Source organism: Pieris napi, chromosome Z, assembly GCF_905475465.1.
Source record: "Pieris napi chromosome Z, ilPieNapi1.2, whole genome shotgun sequence".
NCBI classification, from domain to species: Eukaryota; Metazoa; Arthropoda; class Insecta; order Lepidoptera; family Pieridae; genus Pieris; species Pieris napi.
Window position 1 is genome coordinate 9,241,420 of NC_062259.1, and position 16,630 is coordinate 9,258,049.

Below are 16,630 nucleotides of genomic sequence, written 5' to 3' on the forward strand. Positions count from 1 at the left end.
ATTAAAACTCGATTGATTTTCGACTGGAGCTACGGCTTTATCAAGATATTAATTTATTTTGTAGTGTTTATATACTGACAGGCAATGTGAAATGAATTCATTTAACCGTTCTATGATTTACCTAGCGAACATGTTTGGGTACATGTTTAGTTTTTGTTATTACAAGTTCTTTTTGCTACGTATTAAAGTCTAATGCATCTCTCTCTCTCTTTATATGATAAGTGCATGATTATTTTCGTTAGCCAGAATGGTACTGTAGCGTTGCAATAAAAGTAGTATTTCTGGTTTATTTTAATGGTTATTTTAGTGTTACGCATGCTAATAGTTGGATTGTATGGAATAGAACTTTATACTTTCTTTATATTGCAGAAGTCAGACAGGAGGCCGTTCAACAGGCGTTAGCTGAAATGCAGAATAGGCCTAAGCCGTCTCTGCCGATGCCCTCAAAACGCACCTCAATGATGGCCAAGAGCCCTGACAGAGAAAGGCATGAATTGTGTAAGTAATTTTTCTCTGCGCGGTTTGTACGAAAATATCTACATATATTTTTTTATTTAGACTAATATAAAGGAATTTGGGGAATTATTCAACGGGTAAGACACCAGAGTCTGATGCAGCATTATTTCTTGTAGTTTCTGATATAGATACAGGCGAGAGCTGTGCTTCGCATCGTTCCCGCCTTTTTTCTATGTAATTGGAGGACAAACTGGCAGGAGGCCTGATGTAAAGTAATACCAGCGCCCATGAACACTCACATTGCCAGAAAGCTCGCAAGTGCGTTGCTGGCCTTTAATACTTGGTACGCTCTTTTCTTGAAGGACCCTAAGTCGAATTGGTTTGGAAATACTTCATTGGGCAGCTGGATCCACATATTAGTGGTGCTCGGCAAATACTGCCTTAAGAAACGCATTGAGCGTTGTTGTGGAACGACGGACGTCGAGGTGATACGGATGGTATATTGTATTCTGCCTTGACGTCCGGTGATGAAACTCAGCTGCAGGTATTAGTTCGAACAATTCCTCTGAACACTCCATGGTAAATGCGGTAGAAGATGCAAAGAGACCACATATCTACGCAACACCAAGGGACTAGATTTAGTCCACTCCATTCTGAGACTCCACGTAGCAGAGTTCCCACTACCAAATAGCTACTACACCAGTAACTCTGACACTGTATAAAATATTACTATTTTACGCTTTGATAACCTTTATCTGTATTATTATTACTATTATATATTGAAAATGCATATATGGGATGTTGTACAGCTTCAAGTTCAGACGAAGACTCTTGCGCTGGTGACGCAGAGCTGCCCCCTCCACCAGATATGGGTTCGCCACCCTCCCGAAGACCAGCGGCCCCACACCCTCGCGGTCATGCGCACCCACTGCCACAACCACATCACCAGAGAGAAAAGAAATACCCGCCACGGGAAAAGACTGACCTCGATTTATCTGAAATTACACACTTACCAACTTGTAAGTATTTAAAATAATATTTGTATATTATAAAAATAATTCTAGATAAATTTTACATATACTATAATGTATCTGTAGGTAATGTTACGTATTGATAATTGTGTGAATTCCTGTTAATCATCGTAACCGTAAGATATACTAAAATCATTATCATTCACGCGTAATTTGGATTTTACAAAATGATTCAAGCATTTTCGAAGCAAAGATTCGTATACGATCAAAATTCGAAAAATACTATCCCAGAGTTACGTACTGCCGTTTAACAACTAGGCTAACACGGCTTGATTGATAAAGACTTGTAAAATGTTTCGTGATTAAAACTGCTAACATCAATCAAAAACGTAAAGTAAATCCTTACCCGAAGCTAAAATTGCTGTTTATCTGCATGCAATGAAACCTTGGAAAAATGCTGACGAGTTCGTAAACGAAAAACTTTTGTTTTACTCAAACCAGTGGTTTTCGTGTTCTTAAGAACTTGAATTGTGATTGACACAAGCACTAAAGTGTTGGTTTGCTCAATAGGCAAAGTTGACTCATTAGTTTTTTTCAATTGGCATCTAATTGCGATCCGAGAGAGAAATACGTCTTGTGTACTGTGACTCAGAAGGCTATCATCACATGTCGTATTAAATATAAAAATTTTACGCTAGACATTGAATTGTTTGGCGTTCATCGCGTTATTTGTGTGTTGTGGTTAAACCAAAGAAGTCCAGTGAGATGTATAAAAAATATAAAACCAATACAATTGTTCTACTATTTCATAGATGTTCAACCTGACGTAACACACACCTCAGCGGGCGCTCGTCGCGGTGGAGCGCTTGTTGCTGATAGAGTTCAATGTTATTCACAGCCCGAAGACACAGGCACCGGTACCGGTAGATGGAAGGTAGGAATGTTATTAAAATATCTCGATGTTTAACTAAGTTTAAATGATGCTGCATTTTATAATTGTATAAAAAAAAGATATAGATTTGTATACACGCAGCGACATTGTTGTAACATATAACTTCTTTACGTCATAAATAAGGTTATTACCGGAGATTCAATCAATTCACAATATAGTTATTACGACGTAGAACATATATGAATTCTGTTTAGATAGTCATTTACGAGCATTCTACTAATAATTTTATTATTGTGAGCTCAGCCGGCTAACCGAGGTCAGCACTCCCTTTTAAAACAATGTAATATTGTTAATCTAGTTGCACTTTGTTTAAGTGCTTTTTACCTGTATGTGCATACTTAAAACGCTCATAATGTCCCAGTGCAATTAGTAATTTAATTACAGCAGATAATTGATCTGTTCGGCGCTTAAAGCATTTTCTATCTACGATAGTTGCAGAAGTGACTCCATTCGAAGTAGAGTACTTTTTAACGCCTGGTCTACTCACAGGTTTTTCTACCATAGAGGATTAGGGTCGTAATACAGTGATAAAATGCTGTCAACACTAAGGGTATCTACTCTACTTCACTTACGTAGTACATGCTTTTTCAATAATTAATTACCGAGTTGACCTTTTTCTCTTAGGTGTCAGCAAAAATTCAACAATTACTTAATACGCTAAAACGACCAAAACGTCGTCCATTGCCGGAGTTTTATGAAGATGACGACATTGAATTGGAGATTGCAGCGAATCCTAAGGATCCGAATGCACCAAAACCAGAAGGAGGCACTATGACCCCAGCAGTTGGCGACCAACTGGTCGTACCAGCAGGTCTTCCCAGAAATTTAGAAGCGGCACTTCAAAGATACGGCACCGCGTCATTTAAAGCAAACGTCGCCACCGTACTCGACCCAAACGGAAAACTAAGCAATTCTCTAACATACGGTGAGTAGATCTTATCTTTTAAGAACGGGTCTTGCTCTGTTCCGTTGACACCTTACCCGCGATAACCTGATTTATCAACCAACTCAGTCAACCAAGTCAACAAACAATTTAGTTCTATGACTACATTTCTAGTTGCGAATATTTAATTACATTAAATAATAATATTTTTTTTAATGTTAAATTTTTGCGATTTGTACACACCCTAGTAATAGGGATAATTATAACGAACAAAATCAAAGCTATTTCTTACATTTAATGTTATTTAATTTATTCAAACATCAAGACAGCTAACATCAAAAAGCTAGCTTAACATTAAAAAGGGTTAACCTTAAATTCTATTCAAAGCAAGTTGTACTGATATATAAATTTTTGTAAGTTTCTTTTGACTAATTTACCATCTGCAGTAATAAGAGTCCTTCAGGTGTTAAAACTCTATCTAGTATATAATAATAATAATAAAAACTGTATGACAAAAGGGTTGTGGCAAAATTCATATATCGCTAGTCCCCACACTAGGGAGTCCCTGTGTTGTGGGTAACTAAAACACAATTATTCCGTAGTACACGGTACATGTTTGAAACAGTTTTTTTAAAGAAGTCGTTTTGGTGTTACGACTGTCTTTTAAGACATTAAGTATGAGTGAATGTGTGAGTGTGTGAATGGGTGTGTAATGTGTATGCATGCGTATTTGATAGTGTAGCTGAGAGTTGTTATGATAGTGCAGTGTCTGTGTTAGTTTTTGAAACTTCAAAGTCATATCAAGATACGGAGTGAGTAATATTCATATAAATCTTATCACTCGTATTTTCTCAACAGGAAAGCTTCTCAGCCGTTCATTAAAGATAGCGTATGCTTTGCTTAACAAGACGTTTACATCTAAGTCAACTAGTGGCGGACCACTAACCGGCGACAACAATATTAAACCTGGAGACCGAGTGGCGTTAGTGTACCCAAATAATGACCCCATAAACTTTATGTGCGCGTTCTATGGGTGTCTTCAAGCGGGGGTCGTCCCTGTCCCCATCGAAGTACCCCTTACCCGAAGAGACGCGGGGTTGCAACAAGTTGGCTTTTTACTTGGCTCATGTGGAATTCAATATGCTCTGACGTCAGATGCGTGCCTAAAAGGTGAGTAATACCTTGTTTAGTAAGTAACATCGACTCACGATCTTTTGTGCGTACAACTTAATATACCTCAATCGCCTCGGTTCTGTTAAGTTTTTATTTTCTTGTCACATGATCGTTTTTATAGCTCATTTATTTCGTACTTGCCTTGATTGCCTGAAAGATATCGCTTATTGTACTGTGTTATTTCTTTTACGCGTGTTATTGTTCACACATTTTACCGTTTCTACGAAACATTTTACCAGAAAAATATTATCCTAAACATCAGAAACATATTTAAAATATATTGAACAGATATCTGCGAATACTTTACATCACAAGTCCTACGGGATACGGGATTTCATTTGAAGTAGAAATATAAGGCATTTTTATCTTCACAAACGGAAATACGCTATAAATTATAAGAAAATCTTATCTTGGATAAAGCGGATCTTATAATTGAGAAAGCTATTGCTATCTCGTTTTGTTGAAGATGTCATAAAACTCGAGACTTCCTGCTAAAAGCTAATATAATTCTGTATATGGTTCTATGTTTATTTTTGAAGCGTTTACTTCTGAATCCTGAGGTTTCTCTGACTTCACATTCTTTATATTGGCACAACGAATATTTGCACATACAATTCGTATTTTGTCTTAAGGCCGATTTACATTATCATAGTGTTTAGGAGAGTGCTTTAGGATAGTACTTTAGTTGAAACATGTAAACGCTACTTGCTTTAGTAAACGCTACGCTAAAGAACTTGCCTTTCAAGTTGTACTAAAGCACTCTTCTAAACACTAAGATAATGTAAATCGGCCTTTAGTTAGGTATAATACCGGTCCTGAGTCAGACACGGAGTGCTGATCGCTTACTTGTCTATAATATGCTAGAAATGCGTAACCCGCAATTTATTGACTAAATTGTAGTCATGAATATTTTAGAAATGTTCCCTGTTAAACTCGGAAACAATGTATTAGATTCCCGTTATGGTTTCCGCTTTCAATATGCGGTAGGTAACGAAATTTCCAGCATTCGTACAATCAATCGATTTGAAATGAAAATTGTTTGGTCAACGTCGCATAATCACTTGGTTCCACGCAATTTTAACAATATCGGAGAGTTTGAAATTATTTTTAAAATTATTTTGGAAAATCTTCATATTTTTTCTACAATTATGTTATTCTTGTGCTTGTATATTATATAGGTTTTATGCTGAAACTCTTAAACCCTTTCAAGAAATTTTTAATAACCAATTTAATGTATTTCTTCTTAGTAATCTTTGACTATACATAAAATTTCACATAAGCTATAAGTTATTGTAATCTTGTGTTCTTAACACACAACATTTGAAAGGAAATTTTTGCATTTTCTCGTTGGTCCTTTAAGATCGGCATCATCTATTTAATCTCCTATCTAAATTGTTTTATTAATCTAATATTTCTGTAATATTACAAATTAGGTCTGCCAAAGACTTCGTCTGGTGACGTAGTTTCATTCCGCGGTTGGCCCTCACTCCACTGGGTGTCAACTGAGAAGCTACCCCGTCCTCCTCGCGATTGGATACCCCCTCCGCGACCCGCTGAAGATACCCCCGCACATATTGAACATACATCAGCAGTTGATGGCTCTGCTATGGGAGTTATTGTTACACGGTAAGATTTTTATTTTGATTGGCATTGATATGTATATGACTGGTTAATTTCAAATTAATTAAATTAGATACACTATAGTCGTATTTTTAATTAGACGAAGCCGACTGACAGTAGCTAATGTCACTTTGTAAAATAATGTTGCCATATGTAAAGTAATAGTGATGCGTTCAGTTCTTGTTCAATCAGATGAATGAACAATGAGTGTGAATAGTCAATCATTTCAAACAATAAAAGAATGTTATTTCTATTTCAAAATTGTATAAAAGTGCTCTGATATAAGTTAGGTACTAGTACTACGTAACTACAATCAGTTTTTTGACGTCTTATTACAAAGCGCGGCGCGGCGACTAGTGCCATCACCGATCATTAATTCAGGGGTTTTTACTTTGTCACAACACTATTTTTATTTCATTAAAAACTGACAACACCGTAAACGTCAGTTGATATCGTCTAATTAAAAATTCGACTATATATATCCTACTTATTACTAAATATTAAAATTTCATGAAATTCGTTTCAGCGCAATCTCAATTAAGACTAGTAATTAGTTACGGGATCGCGATATTTTTACTATATACGAATTTTTGCTTACAGTTTATTCTAATTTTACATGGTTTAGATTAACGTTAAGCATAGAAATTAATGCAAATGATGTGATGTTTATTTAGGTTAAATTCCCGGGAAGTTTTTCAGGACCCAATGAATTTTATGTAACGTAATTTACGTTACTAATCTTGCGTCATATTACTGAATCAGTGATTTTTTTTAGGTTTTCATGTGTACCTCAAGTTCTTATAATTTGTTTAACCACATTATCACGTGATTATCTGGTTAATTTCACTGTAATCATATTGTTAGTTTCATTCAAGTTAGATGAAACCACAACATACAAATTGGTTACTTATCTCGTATCATGTACAATCTATATATAAAAATGTATTGCTGTCCGTTTGTCTCGCTAAATCTCGAGAATAGCTGGACCGATATCGCTAATTATGATCTTGAAATATTCGAATAACTTCAAGGAATGTTTAAACTGGGGAAACATATATAATAACTAAAGAAAAATACTAAAAACGACTATTGAATTTTCCAGTAAAAATTTGTGTATTTCCTTTTTAGAAATAAAAAAATGTCACTCGGTTGTCCTATATTTATCATAATGCCTTCATATATTTGTGTTTAATAGCTGTAGTATGAAGTCCGTTCTCATTGGTTTGTATTAAAATTGAATTAAGTTTTGACACAAATATATGTAGGCGATACGAAGTTCACCGGGTCATCCAGTAATGAATAAAGTGCTAATTACTTTATGGCACAGTAGAAGATAAGTTACGCAGACTTCGCTCATACTTGGATATACCACAACGTAATACTTTCGTAGTGCAGTTAAATCGAGTGTAACTAGCTTGATTGTCCATCGCTGAATCCTTTTACAGTCGCACTAAATTGATAACGAGCGTAAAATCGAGTTTGTTATTGAGATTTGCTACCCAGTACAATTCTTTATAAAATTATTAAGAAACTAATAAATTATATACAGTTTTTATTGTATAGACTACACCTTGGATGAGTAAATAACGAATATAAAATACAATTGTTATAATTGTGTGTAATTGTTTTTCGTTGCAAATCAATTTAGTAGTTAAAAATCTATAAAACTAGCTGAAATGTTTGAGTCTGACCGTTCGTACAAAGTTTTAAACAAATTTTACGTCTAGCAAGAAAATAAAGAGTTACCAATACCGAAGTGTAGTTATAACTAGTTTCCAATTTTATAACTTTCAATTGTCTTATGTATTTAAAATAAGAATAAACGCGTGTCCATTTTTAAATCTAAATTCAGGTCAGCTTAAAATACTTTATTGCGCAAACAGAGGAGGCACAAAGGTTTAATGAGTGCGACGTTTTCGTAAGCGAATATGGTACTTATTTGTAAATAGTGTTGATTTAGATTGTATTTCTTTTTCCTTTATTTCATACTCATTTTGTTTATATCCACAAGATTTTCATTTTCAAATATTCCCAGATGTTTACATAGACATTCCAATGTACGAGGTCACAAAAAAACGTAAAAAAAAACTTTTGGTTTAAAATATTGATCTGCTAAATGTTTTTAGTATTGAGTTTACTCCTTAGAAAATCACTTTAGATTGCTTTTTACCTACTATCTACGTTGCTACCGTAATGTTGGTATTCTTAAATTATAAAACATTATTATATATTTTTTTTATAATGATTCCTTATTAAAGTCCCGTAGCTGTGATAGACGTTTATGTGGCTTATTTATGATTATTTATTCATTTCTGTTCAATTCAGATCAGCCCTGGAACCCGAATAATTTGCTGGAAATTAAACTTAGCTATTCCCTATTATACGCCCTTATTAAGCCACGGTATTTAAAATTAAAGAGTATATTTATTAAACTTGCTTGTAAAGCATATCATATAAGCAAGTGTATTCACGTACGGAAAGCACCACCGATTTAAATTAATAAAATAAAATGTGTTTATTCATTCATCAATTACATAATATGCAATACACTGTGTAACATTTGGGAACCCTTTTAAGTAAAAAAAAATACCTATGCCAGGCACAATTGATTTATAATCAGCTTTTACAATTACGTATTCGTTATAATATCAGTCCTTCACTGTCTTAATCTTCGTACTAAGTACTTTTTATTCCTAGGGCTTCGATGTTGGCGCACTGCAGGATGTTATCTGTCGCCTGTAACTACACGGAAGGTGAACACATGGTGTGTGTATTGGACTTCAAGCGTGAAACTGGCTTATGGCATGCTGTACTTGCAAGTGTCCTTAATGGCATGCATGTAATATTCATACCGTATGCCCTCATGAAAGTCAGCCCTGCATCATGGATGCATATGATCACAAAGTACAGGTGGGTCATCATTTATGAAGCATTTATGGTAACAAGCCTCTAACGTTGATAAGTTTAATGAATCTCAACCGGACTCAAATTATATTAATTTAACTGGTATAGTGTTTTTCTAGTTCGGGTAGCAAGAGGTCTATATTCAACTCTGTAAAGAACAAAATTCAAAATATAAATACAATTATATAACCATTTTAACACGTTAAATATGAAGGATTCTCAAATAATAGACCGAATCCGAATTAAGCAATTGCAAGAACTTTGTATAGATTGAGTCTTAGCTAATAAAATATGTGCAAAGAGCAAAGGTCTGGACGACATACGAAAATGTCTTTGTACGGACTTGGGAAAGGTTGAATACGTTGAACTCACTACAATATGGGAGCTTCGACTCTTTTATAACCAAACTTTTTACAATTTCATTATTATTGCGTTAAGATTCTATTTGAAGTTAATTTTGCGTACGTCAAGCCAATTCGACATCGCCACGATCATTAAGACCACATTATAGTCGAGATAGAAACTAGATTTCTGAGACAAAAAGTGTCGTCTATATTTATGCACGGATGCCACACATTTCTCATAGGTTACTAGCATTGCGTAAAATTAATTTAAAGGCCTTGGTAGCCTCGTTATTAATATACCAATTTGATTCTTACTATTAAAAATACAAATTTAAATAAAAGAGCCGTAACGTGTGTTATAGCATAGAGCCATTATTCATAAGAAGCTTAGAAGCCATTAGCTAAGTACTACATCTCTTGAAGTTTACCTTTAAACGTTTTCCTTTGTTTTTCAATTTTATAATATTTGAACGTGCTATATATCGGCTGTCGAAAAACTTAACAATGATAATTTCAAATGTACCTCTTGCTACTTAGATTTTATTAAATCTATATATGAAATTATCAATACTGTTATATATTCACACCCCCCGTGATTAGCTTGAGTAAATAACTAACGTTTACAACATAACAATTTATTATTTTGTATTCAAGTTTTAAACAAAAAAGACTTACGAAAGTCTTTTTTGTTGTTTCCCAACGTTTCCCAACGTTTTTCACTACGTAGTAACTTAACAAAAATTCCTCTTTAATTTAATTTATATAACAGGGCATCAGTGGCCATAGTCAAGTCTCGGGATCTGCATTGGGGCCTTCTCGCGACGCGGGACCACAAAGAGATATCACTCAGCTCACTTCGATTCCTTCTTGTCGCCGATGGAGCAAACCCGTGGTCGCTGTCTTCTTGCGATCAGTTTCTATCAATATTTCAGAGCAAAGGTAATTCACTATCTATATAGAAACCCTGAGTTCGAGTCTCGGCCTATTAAACGTTTTTTTCGGTTTGTGGCATAGGTACCACATAAATAATCACACAGAAATGAATGTTTCCTTATATATTTAATCTCATATAAAGTATTATTAATTTATATTTTCAGGTAAAGATTAGTTTTATTTAATTTTAGGAATGAATCTCTATAAATCCACTTTTGCTGATCAAACTCCTAATTGAGCATTTAGTGGCTTCTTAATTAAAATATCTCAAAGGGAAGCGAAAGAATCAGACTCGATGACTCTTTCATTCATAAATATATGAGGGCGTTGAATTAATTTGACTAAAATAGTACCTTCATATTATGTATTCATTATTTATCATTTCAATAGAAGAAATTATATTCATATAAGTGTGTAGGAAGACATAGGAACACGATCAAAGCTCTCTTTTGATGGAAGTCTTATAAAAATCTTTTGAAAAGAATTTATTCCTGATTGCGTAGTAAAAGTTCTGTTGAGCTCGGAGACGGGGAATACTTACGTTTTAATATACGTAGGAAAATGAAATTATTAGAAATCGAATAAAAATTTTCAGCATTTTCTAGTTTCACAAATTGTACAATATGTTATTACTAAATCGACTTCAAGTGCTTTGAACATGGTAATAATTCAAGTAGATGGTATTCATTAGTTCAATTCGAAATTGTGCCTTAGAAAAAGCAAATCGTTTGAAGAGTGCCTATTAACTATGAGGATTTCCCTGAATTACATGTTCCAATTGACATATTATGATTATGCTATACGGGAACAACTATGTTAGTAGTACCCATTTCGAAGTTGACTCAAGAAGTGTAGAAAGTCCTTGAGCAACACTTTGTACTTGATAAATAGTTTACTTAGCAGCTTTCAGTTTTTTTTTCGAAATCCAATTTAATTTAAATTACCAATTAAACAATTTTCATCTATAGAACAAATTTTTTTTTTGTAATAGAAAAACAAAAATAAAGTGCTGCAATGCTTCAGGCGAAAATTTAATTTGCGTGGAGTGTGATGTCATCATTCGTTTCTAGTTTCGTGATTAATTATTACTGTGATGGTCATCGCTATTAAGTGTGTACTTGCAACTATAAATTATACCAATTTTTTCAATAACGTTTTCAAACCGTTGTATGATAGAATCAGGCTTTTCATATACAAATTATATAATTGCATACATCAATCATATATGCCCTTCAAAAAATGTAACTGACGAGCACATCAATAGGTTGATTACGGGTAATAATTTTTCACGAACTTTACTATGAGCGTATGATTACATGCCTACTGTTTTATTCCGTTGAAATTTTTGTATTAAACAAGCATTATTACACGTTAGCATTATATACGTACATAAAAACTTAAAAGGAGATGAGGATTTTAGAGACGTTTTGCCACTATATTTGATATATTAAAAGTATTCTTGTTGTGGTGTTATGCCGCTATATCCTAATCTAATGGTATCCATACCGTAGTGTTTAACAACGTATTAGATTTATAATTGTACTGTATGGTAAAAAGTCCGACCTACGAGCCTTAAAACACAGAGGCAAGAATTTTGCCTTATCCATGTTCCATTTCAAAATTACAGGACCTTACACCGTGGCATTCTTGTAAAAATATTTATGTTGTTTCCTTGGGGCAGGTGTTCGAGGTGACGCAATATGTCCGTGCGCGTGCAGTAGCGAATCTATGTCTGTGTGTATCCGCCGTGCTGGACGTGGTGGATCCTCTGCCGGTCGTGGTGTCCTCTCAATGTCTGGACTTTCTTACGGCGTGGTCAGGGTAGATGCAGAGAACTCGCTGACGTCTCTCACTTTGCAGGATTGCGGACAGGTTATGCCGTCATGTAAGTACACTATTTATATTTAATTTGAAGTTTTATTTTATTTAAAAATAGAACCTATCTCTTCCTAAAAGGCCGGCATCGCATTTGAATTGCTGCGCCAGCGTACTTCATTTTAAGTAGTGTAGTACGAAAATTTAAGTAAATTGAGGGATTTCGGTTTATACTATATTAATTATTAAGTATTCTTAGAACGTTCCTTATCAAAACAAATTCCATCGCATAAGTGTATATAAATAATAGCTGTTGTTTATGTAAATAAAAGACATTTTAAACTGAATATTTTGTCCAGGTGTCATAGTGGTAGTAAAAATGGAGGGTCCAGCTTATCTCTGCAAGACAGACGAAGTTGGGGAAATATGTGTATTATCTGGGGCCACTGGGTCTGGATATTGGGGACTTCCGGGCCTCACTAACACCGTGTTTCGGGTGCGCCCTTTAGACGCTGACGGAGATGCAATTGGGGAAGAACATTATGTAAGAAGCGGTCTACTTGGATTCCTTGGGCCTGGAGGTAAGTTCTTTCGATAACCTTTTTTTTCAGGAGGCAAACGGGCAGGAGGCTCACCTGATGTTAAGTGACACCGCCGCCCATGGACACTCACAATGCCAGAAGGCTCGCAAGTGCGTTGCCGGCCTTTCAAGAATTGGTACGCTCTTTTCTTGAAGGACCCTAAGTCGAATTGGTTCGGAAATACTTCTGTGGGCAGCTGGTTCCACATAGTGGTGGTGCGCGGCAAAAACTGCCTTAGAAAACGCTCTGTTGTGGAACGACGGACGTCGAGGTGATACGGATAACCTTCACAATTCCAGACGTATCACCTCGCTGGAATTTCGCAGTTTGCTTTACGATTATTTCCTTTCTAATGTTGTTTCAAATTACTAAACCCCCCCGTCTTGTACTAAACCCGCTAATTCGTTGACTGTATTATTTACTAATGTACTGTAAATATCAAGAAAAGCGTCTAGTTTGTTTATTTGCAAAATACACAAATACAATATAACATTGTTTATTGTTGTAAATTTATAGAACGTTAATGAACAAGAATTCAGCGGAATAATATTTTCTGGTATTCCGGATAGGGCTTGAAAAATATCAATGAACACTAAAACGTAATTCATTTATTAACTATTTTACTGTAATTAGATCACTAACGTAGCATTTTAAATATAGCTAGTAATTAAATTGGACAATGCATATTCAGTAAAATTTCCCAATACACTTTTTTTTTAATTTTCAGGCTTGGTCTTCGTATGTGGATCAAGGGACGGATTAATGACTGTCACGGGTCGTAAGCACAATATGGACGATATTATTGCTACTGTCCTTGCGGTTGAGCCAATGAAGTTTATTTACAGAGGTCGAATTGCCGTGTTCTCTGTTAGAGTTCTGCGCGATGAGAGAATCTGTATAGTCGCTGAACAGCGCCCGGATTGCGGCGAAGAAGAGGTATTTTTATTAAGTTTACCACATAAACCATTTATATTATACAATAATTCCCCCTTGTTTTGCTGATTTTAACTAACATACTATGAAAACTTGTCAAGGTCTTTTTAATAAATGACGATAAAAATTTTAGTCTTTTCAATGGATGTCTCGTGTTCTACAAGCCGTGGACTCCATTCACCAAGTAGGCATATACTGCCTGGCTTTAGTTCAACCGAACTATTTGCCTAAAACGCCCTTGGGTGGTATACATCTGAGCGAGTGTAAGCGCCGGTTTCTCGAAGGAACTCTTCATCCCGCCAATGTACTGATGTGTCCACATACATGCGTCACCAACCTTCCAAAACCCCGTGAAATACATTCAGGTAAGTTTATTTATATTATCACGACTTTTTCCCGAGACAGATACCACGAACCTCCACTTGCTACGGTCCTGACAGATCTCTTTCTGGCTTCAGTCAATTTCATGACATCATGCATCGGTTATAGGTACCATTTACTTGCCTCTTCTCTAGCACCTTTTCATAACTACTTTTCATTCATTCCTTTCCACATGTCCAAGCATTCCATCGTCATTACTCCTTATAGGCAAGTGATTTAATAGTTCTTAAACCGTGGTTCCAATTCAAAGAGTTTAACACAAGCTCAAACAATAGGTAAAATCGAATCGTAATAAAGAAGTAATGATATATTTTTGTATGAATAAACAGCGCTCCGTATTTAAACTGAACGAAAGTACGAACATGCATCGTTCTAATAGAATGTGGGTACGCTATTACAAATTGTATGGAAAACTATGCATTTTAAATGTCGAAAATGCACATTTTGACATAAACAAAATATCTGACAAAACTATTTCACTTCGTTTTAAATTTTTAATTACTCAGTTCTATGGAATAACATGGAATTAAAGTTATTTATATTAAGAACAGTAGTAAGAAATAAGAATATGTTTTATAGGTTTGTATAATAAAGCTGGGGAAAATAGTAAAAAGAAATATGAGTATTAGTTGATAATGAAATCAAAGAAGTTTAGTAGAATTAAAAAAACATTACGCAAAGGTTAACAAAAAACGGGAAGCCTCATGCCTCAAGCTTAATTAAATTATATGCTGTCCTTAGTTTTACTTTGTCCATTGTCATAATTTTTTACCTATAATGTAAATTAAATACCATTATTTCCGTTACAGACGTCGGCCCTGCCTCAGTAATAGTGGGTAATCTTGTTCAAGGCAATCGCCTCGCGTCTGCTCAAGGGCGTGATATGGGATATTCCGATGATTCTGATGCGGCCCGAAAGGTAAAACTAGTGTTTCTAGTTATATATTATCGGTAAGTTATGTATTATCGAATACTTAATAATACTGGTTGTTTTTTCAGTATCAATTCATATCACAAATCTTAAGATGGCGCGCGCAAAGCACCTCCGACCATGTCATATTCACCCTACTCAACTCGAAAGGTGCAGCTACAAAAGTTCTCACGTGTGCTGAACTCCACAAGAAAGCCGAGAGAATTGGCAATTTACTTTTAGAAAAAGGACGTGTTAATACTGGCGATCACGTAGCACTTATATTCCCACCGGGGCTTGATCTCATTTGTGCATTTTATGGTTGTCTCTACGTTGGAGCAGTTCCAGTGACTATTCGCCCCCCACACCCGCAAAATCTTCACACTACGCTGCCAACAGTTCGAATGATCGTGGACGTCAGCAAGGCCACACTAGTCCTTTCCAATCAATCTGTGATAAAATTATTGCGCTCAAAAGAAGCAAGCAATGTAATTGATAGCAAAGCGTGGCCTATCACTCTCGATACAGACGATATGCCTAAGAAGAAATTGCCTATTTTGTACCGAGCGCCAACAGCGGAAATGCTGGCTTACTTGGACTTCAGCGTGTCGACTACGGGAATGCTGGCAGGGATCAAAATGTCGCATGCGGCTGTCACGTCCCTTTGTCGCTCAATGAAAATAGCATGCGAATTGTACCCTTCCCGTCATATAGCTCTTTGTCTTGATCCGTACTGTGGTCTCGGATTTGCCCTCTGGTGTCTCAGCAGCATTTATTCAGGACACCACTCAATCCTCATACCTCCGTCTGAAGTCGAGATCAATCCAGGTCTATGGCTGAGCGCTGTGTCACAATACAAAGTGCGGGACACTTTCTGTTCTTATGGAGTAATGGAGTTATGCACTAAAGGGCTCGGAAGTTCTGTAAATCAATTGAAAGCGAAAGGCATAAATTTGGGATGTGTCAGAACATGTGTGGTGGTTGCAGAAGAACGACCGAGGATCAACTTGACAAACTCTTTCTCTAAACTGTTCTCAGCTTTAGGCCTCAGTCCAAGAGCTGTTTCGACGTCGTTTGGTTGCCGAGTGAATATTGCTATATGTCTACAAGGCGCGTCTAGTCCGGAACCATCCACCGTCTATGTAGATCTACGAGCTTTAAGAAATGACCGTGTCTCGCTGGTCGAGCGTGGCAGCCCACATTCCTTGTGTCTTATGGAGTCTGGAAAACTATTGCCCGGTGTAAAAGTGATCACAGCCAATCCTGAGACGAAAGGTCAATGTGGGGACTCTCATTTGGGAGAGATTTGGGTTCAGTCTCCGCACAATGCAAGTGGTTATTTCACGATTTACGGTGATGAGAGCGACTACGCTGATCACTTTAGTGCGCAGTTGGTAACAGGCAACACGGGTGAAGTGTACGCCAGAACGGGATATTTGGGATTTTTGCGAAGAACTGAAATAACAACAACCGGAACTGGGGATGATATGTCTATGATATCACGTGATAGTGACACCGAATCGCTGGCATCAGCTTGCGGCAGTATGAGCGGCTTGATGAATGACTCTCACGATACACACGACGCGGTGTTCGTCGTCGGAGCGCTTGACGAAACTATAATGCTCCGAGGTATGCGGTATCACCCCATTGATATAGAGAATTCAGTTATGAGATGCCATAAGAAAATCGCTGAATGGTAAGTATTTGATACTATTTTTTTATACTATAACTTATTAGCTATTATTTTATATTTTAAACTAATCGTATATTTCAG

The 16,630-nt window shown here is 36.0% G+C and overlaps 1 protein-coding gene across 6 annotated transcripts in view; it reads left to right on the forward strand.

The window, feature by feature from the left end:
* LOC125062295 (disco-interacting protein 2) overlaps nt 1-16,630 on the forward strand; it is a 42,954-nt gene that overhangs the window by 24,206 nt on the left and 2,118 nt on the right. For all 6 annotated transcript variants that reach the window (XM_047668103.1, XM_047668104.1, XM_047668105.1 and 3 more), the window contains 14 exons: nt 370-498; nt 1,266-1,475; nt 2,240-2,361; nt 3,004-3,304; nt 4,121-4,432; nt 5,869-6,061; nt 8,753-8,965; nt 10,073-10,242; nt 11,918-12,121; nt 12,411-12,632; nt 13,360-13,568; nt 13,699-13,930; nt 14,756-14,865; nt 14,946-16,552. In XM_047668103.1, coding sequence (XP_047524059.1) covers nt 370-498; nt 1,266-1,475; nt 2,240-2,361; nt 3,004-3,304; nt 4,121-4,432; nt 5,869-6,061; nt 8,753-8,965; nt 10,073-10,242; nt 11,918-12,121; nt 12,411-12,632; nt 13,360-13,568; nt 13,699-13,930; nt 14,756-14,865; nt 14,946-16,552 — 4,234 coding nt within the window. The remainder of the gene's footprint in view (nt 1-369; nt 499-1,265; nt 1,476-2,239; nt 2,362-3,003; nt 3,305-4,120; nt 4,433-5,868; nt 6,062-8,752; nt 8,966-10,072; nt 10,243-11,917; nt 12,122-12,410; nt 12,633-13,359; nt 13,569-13,698; nt 13,931-14,755; nt 14,866-14,945; nt 16,553-16,630) is intronic.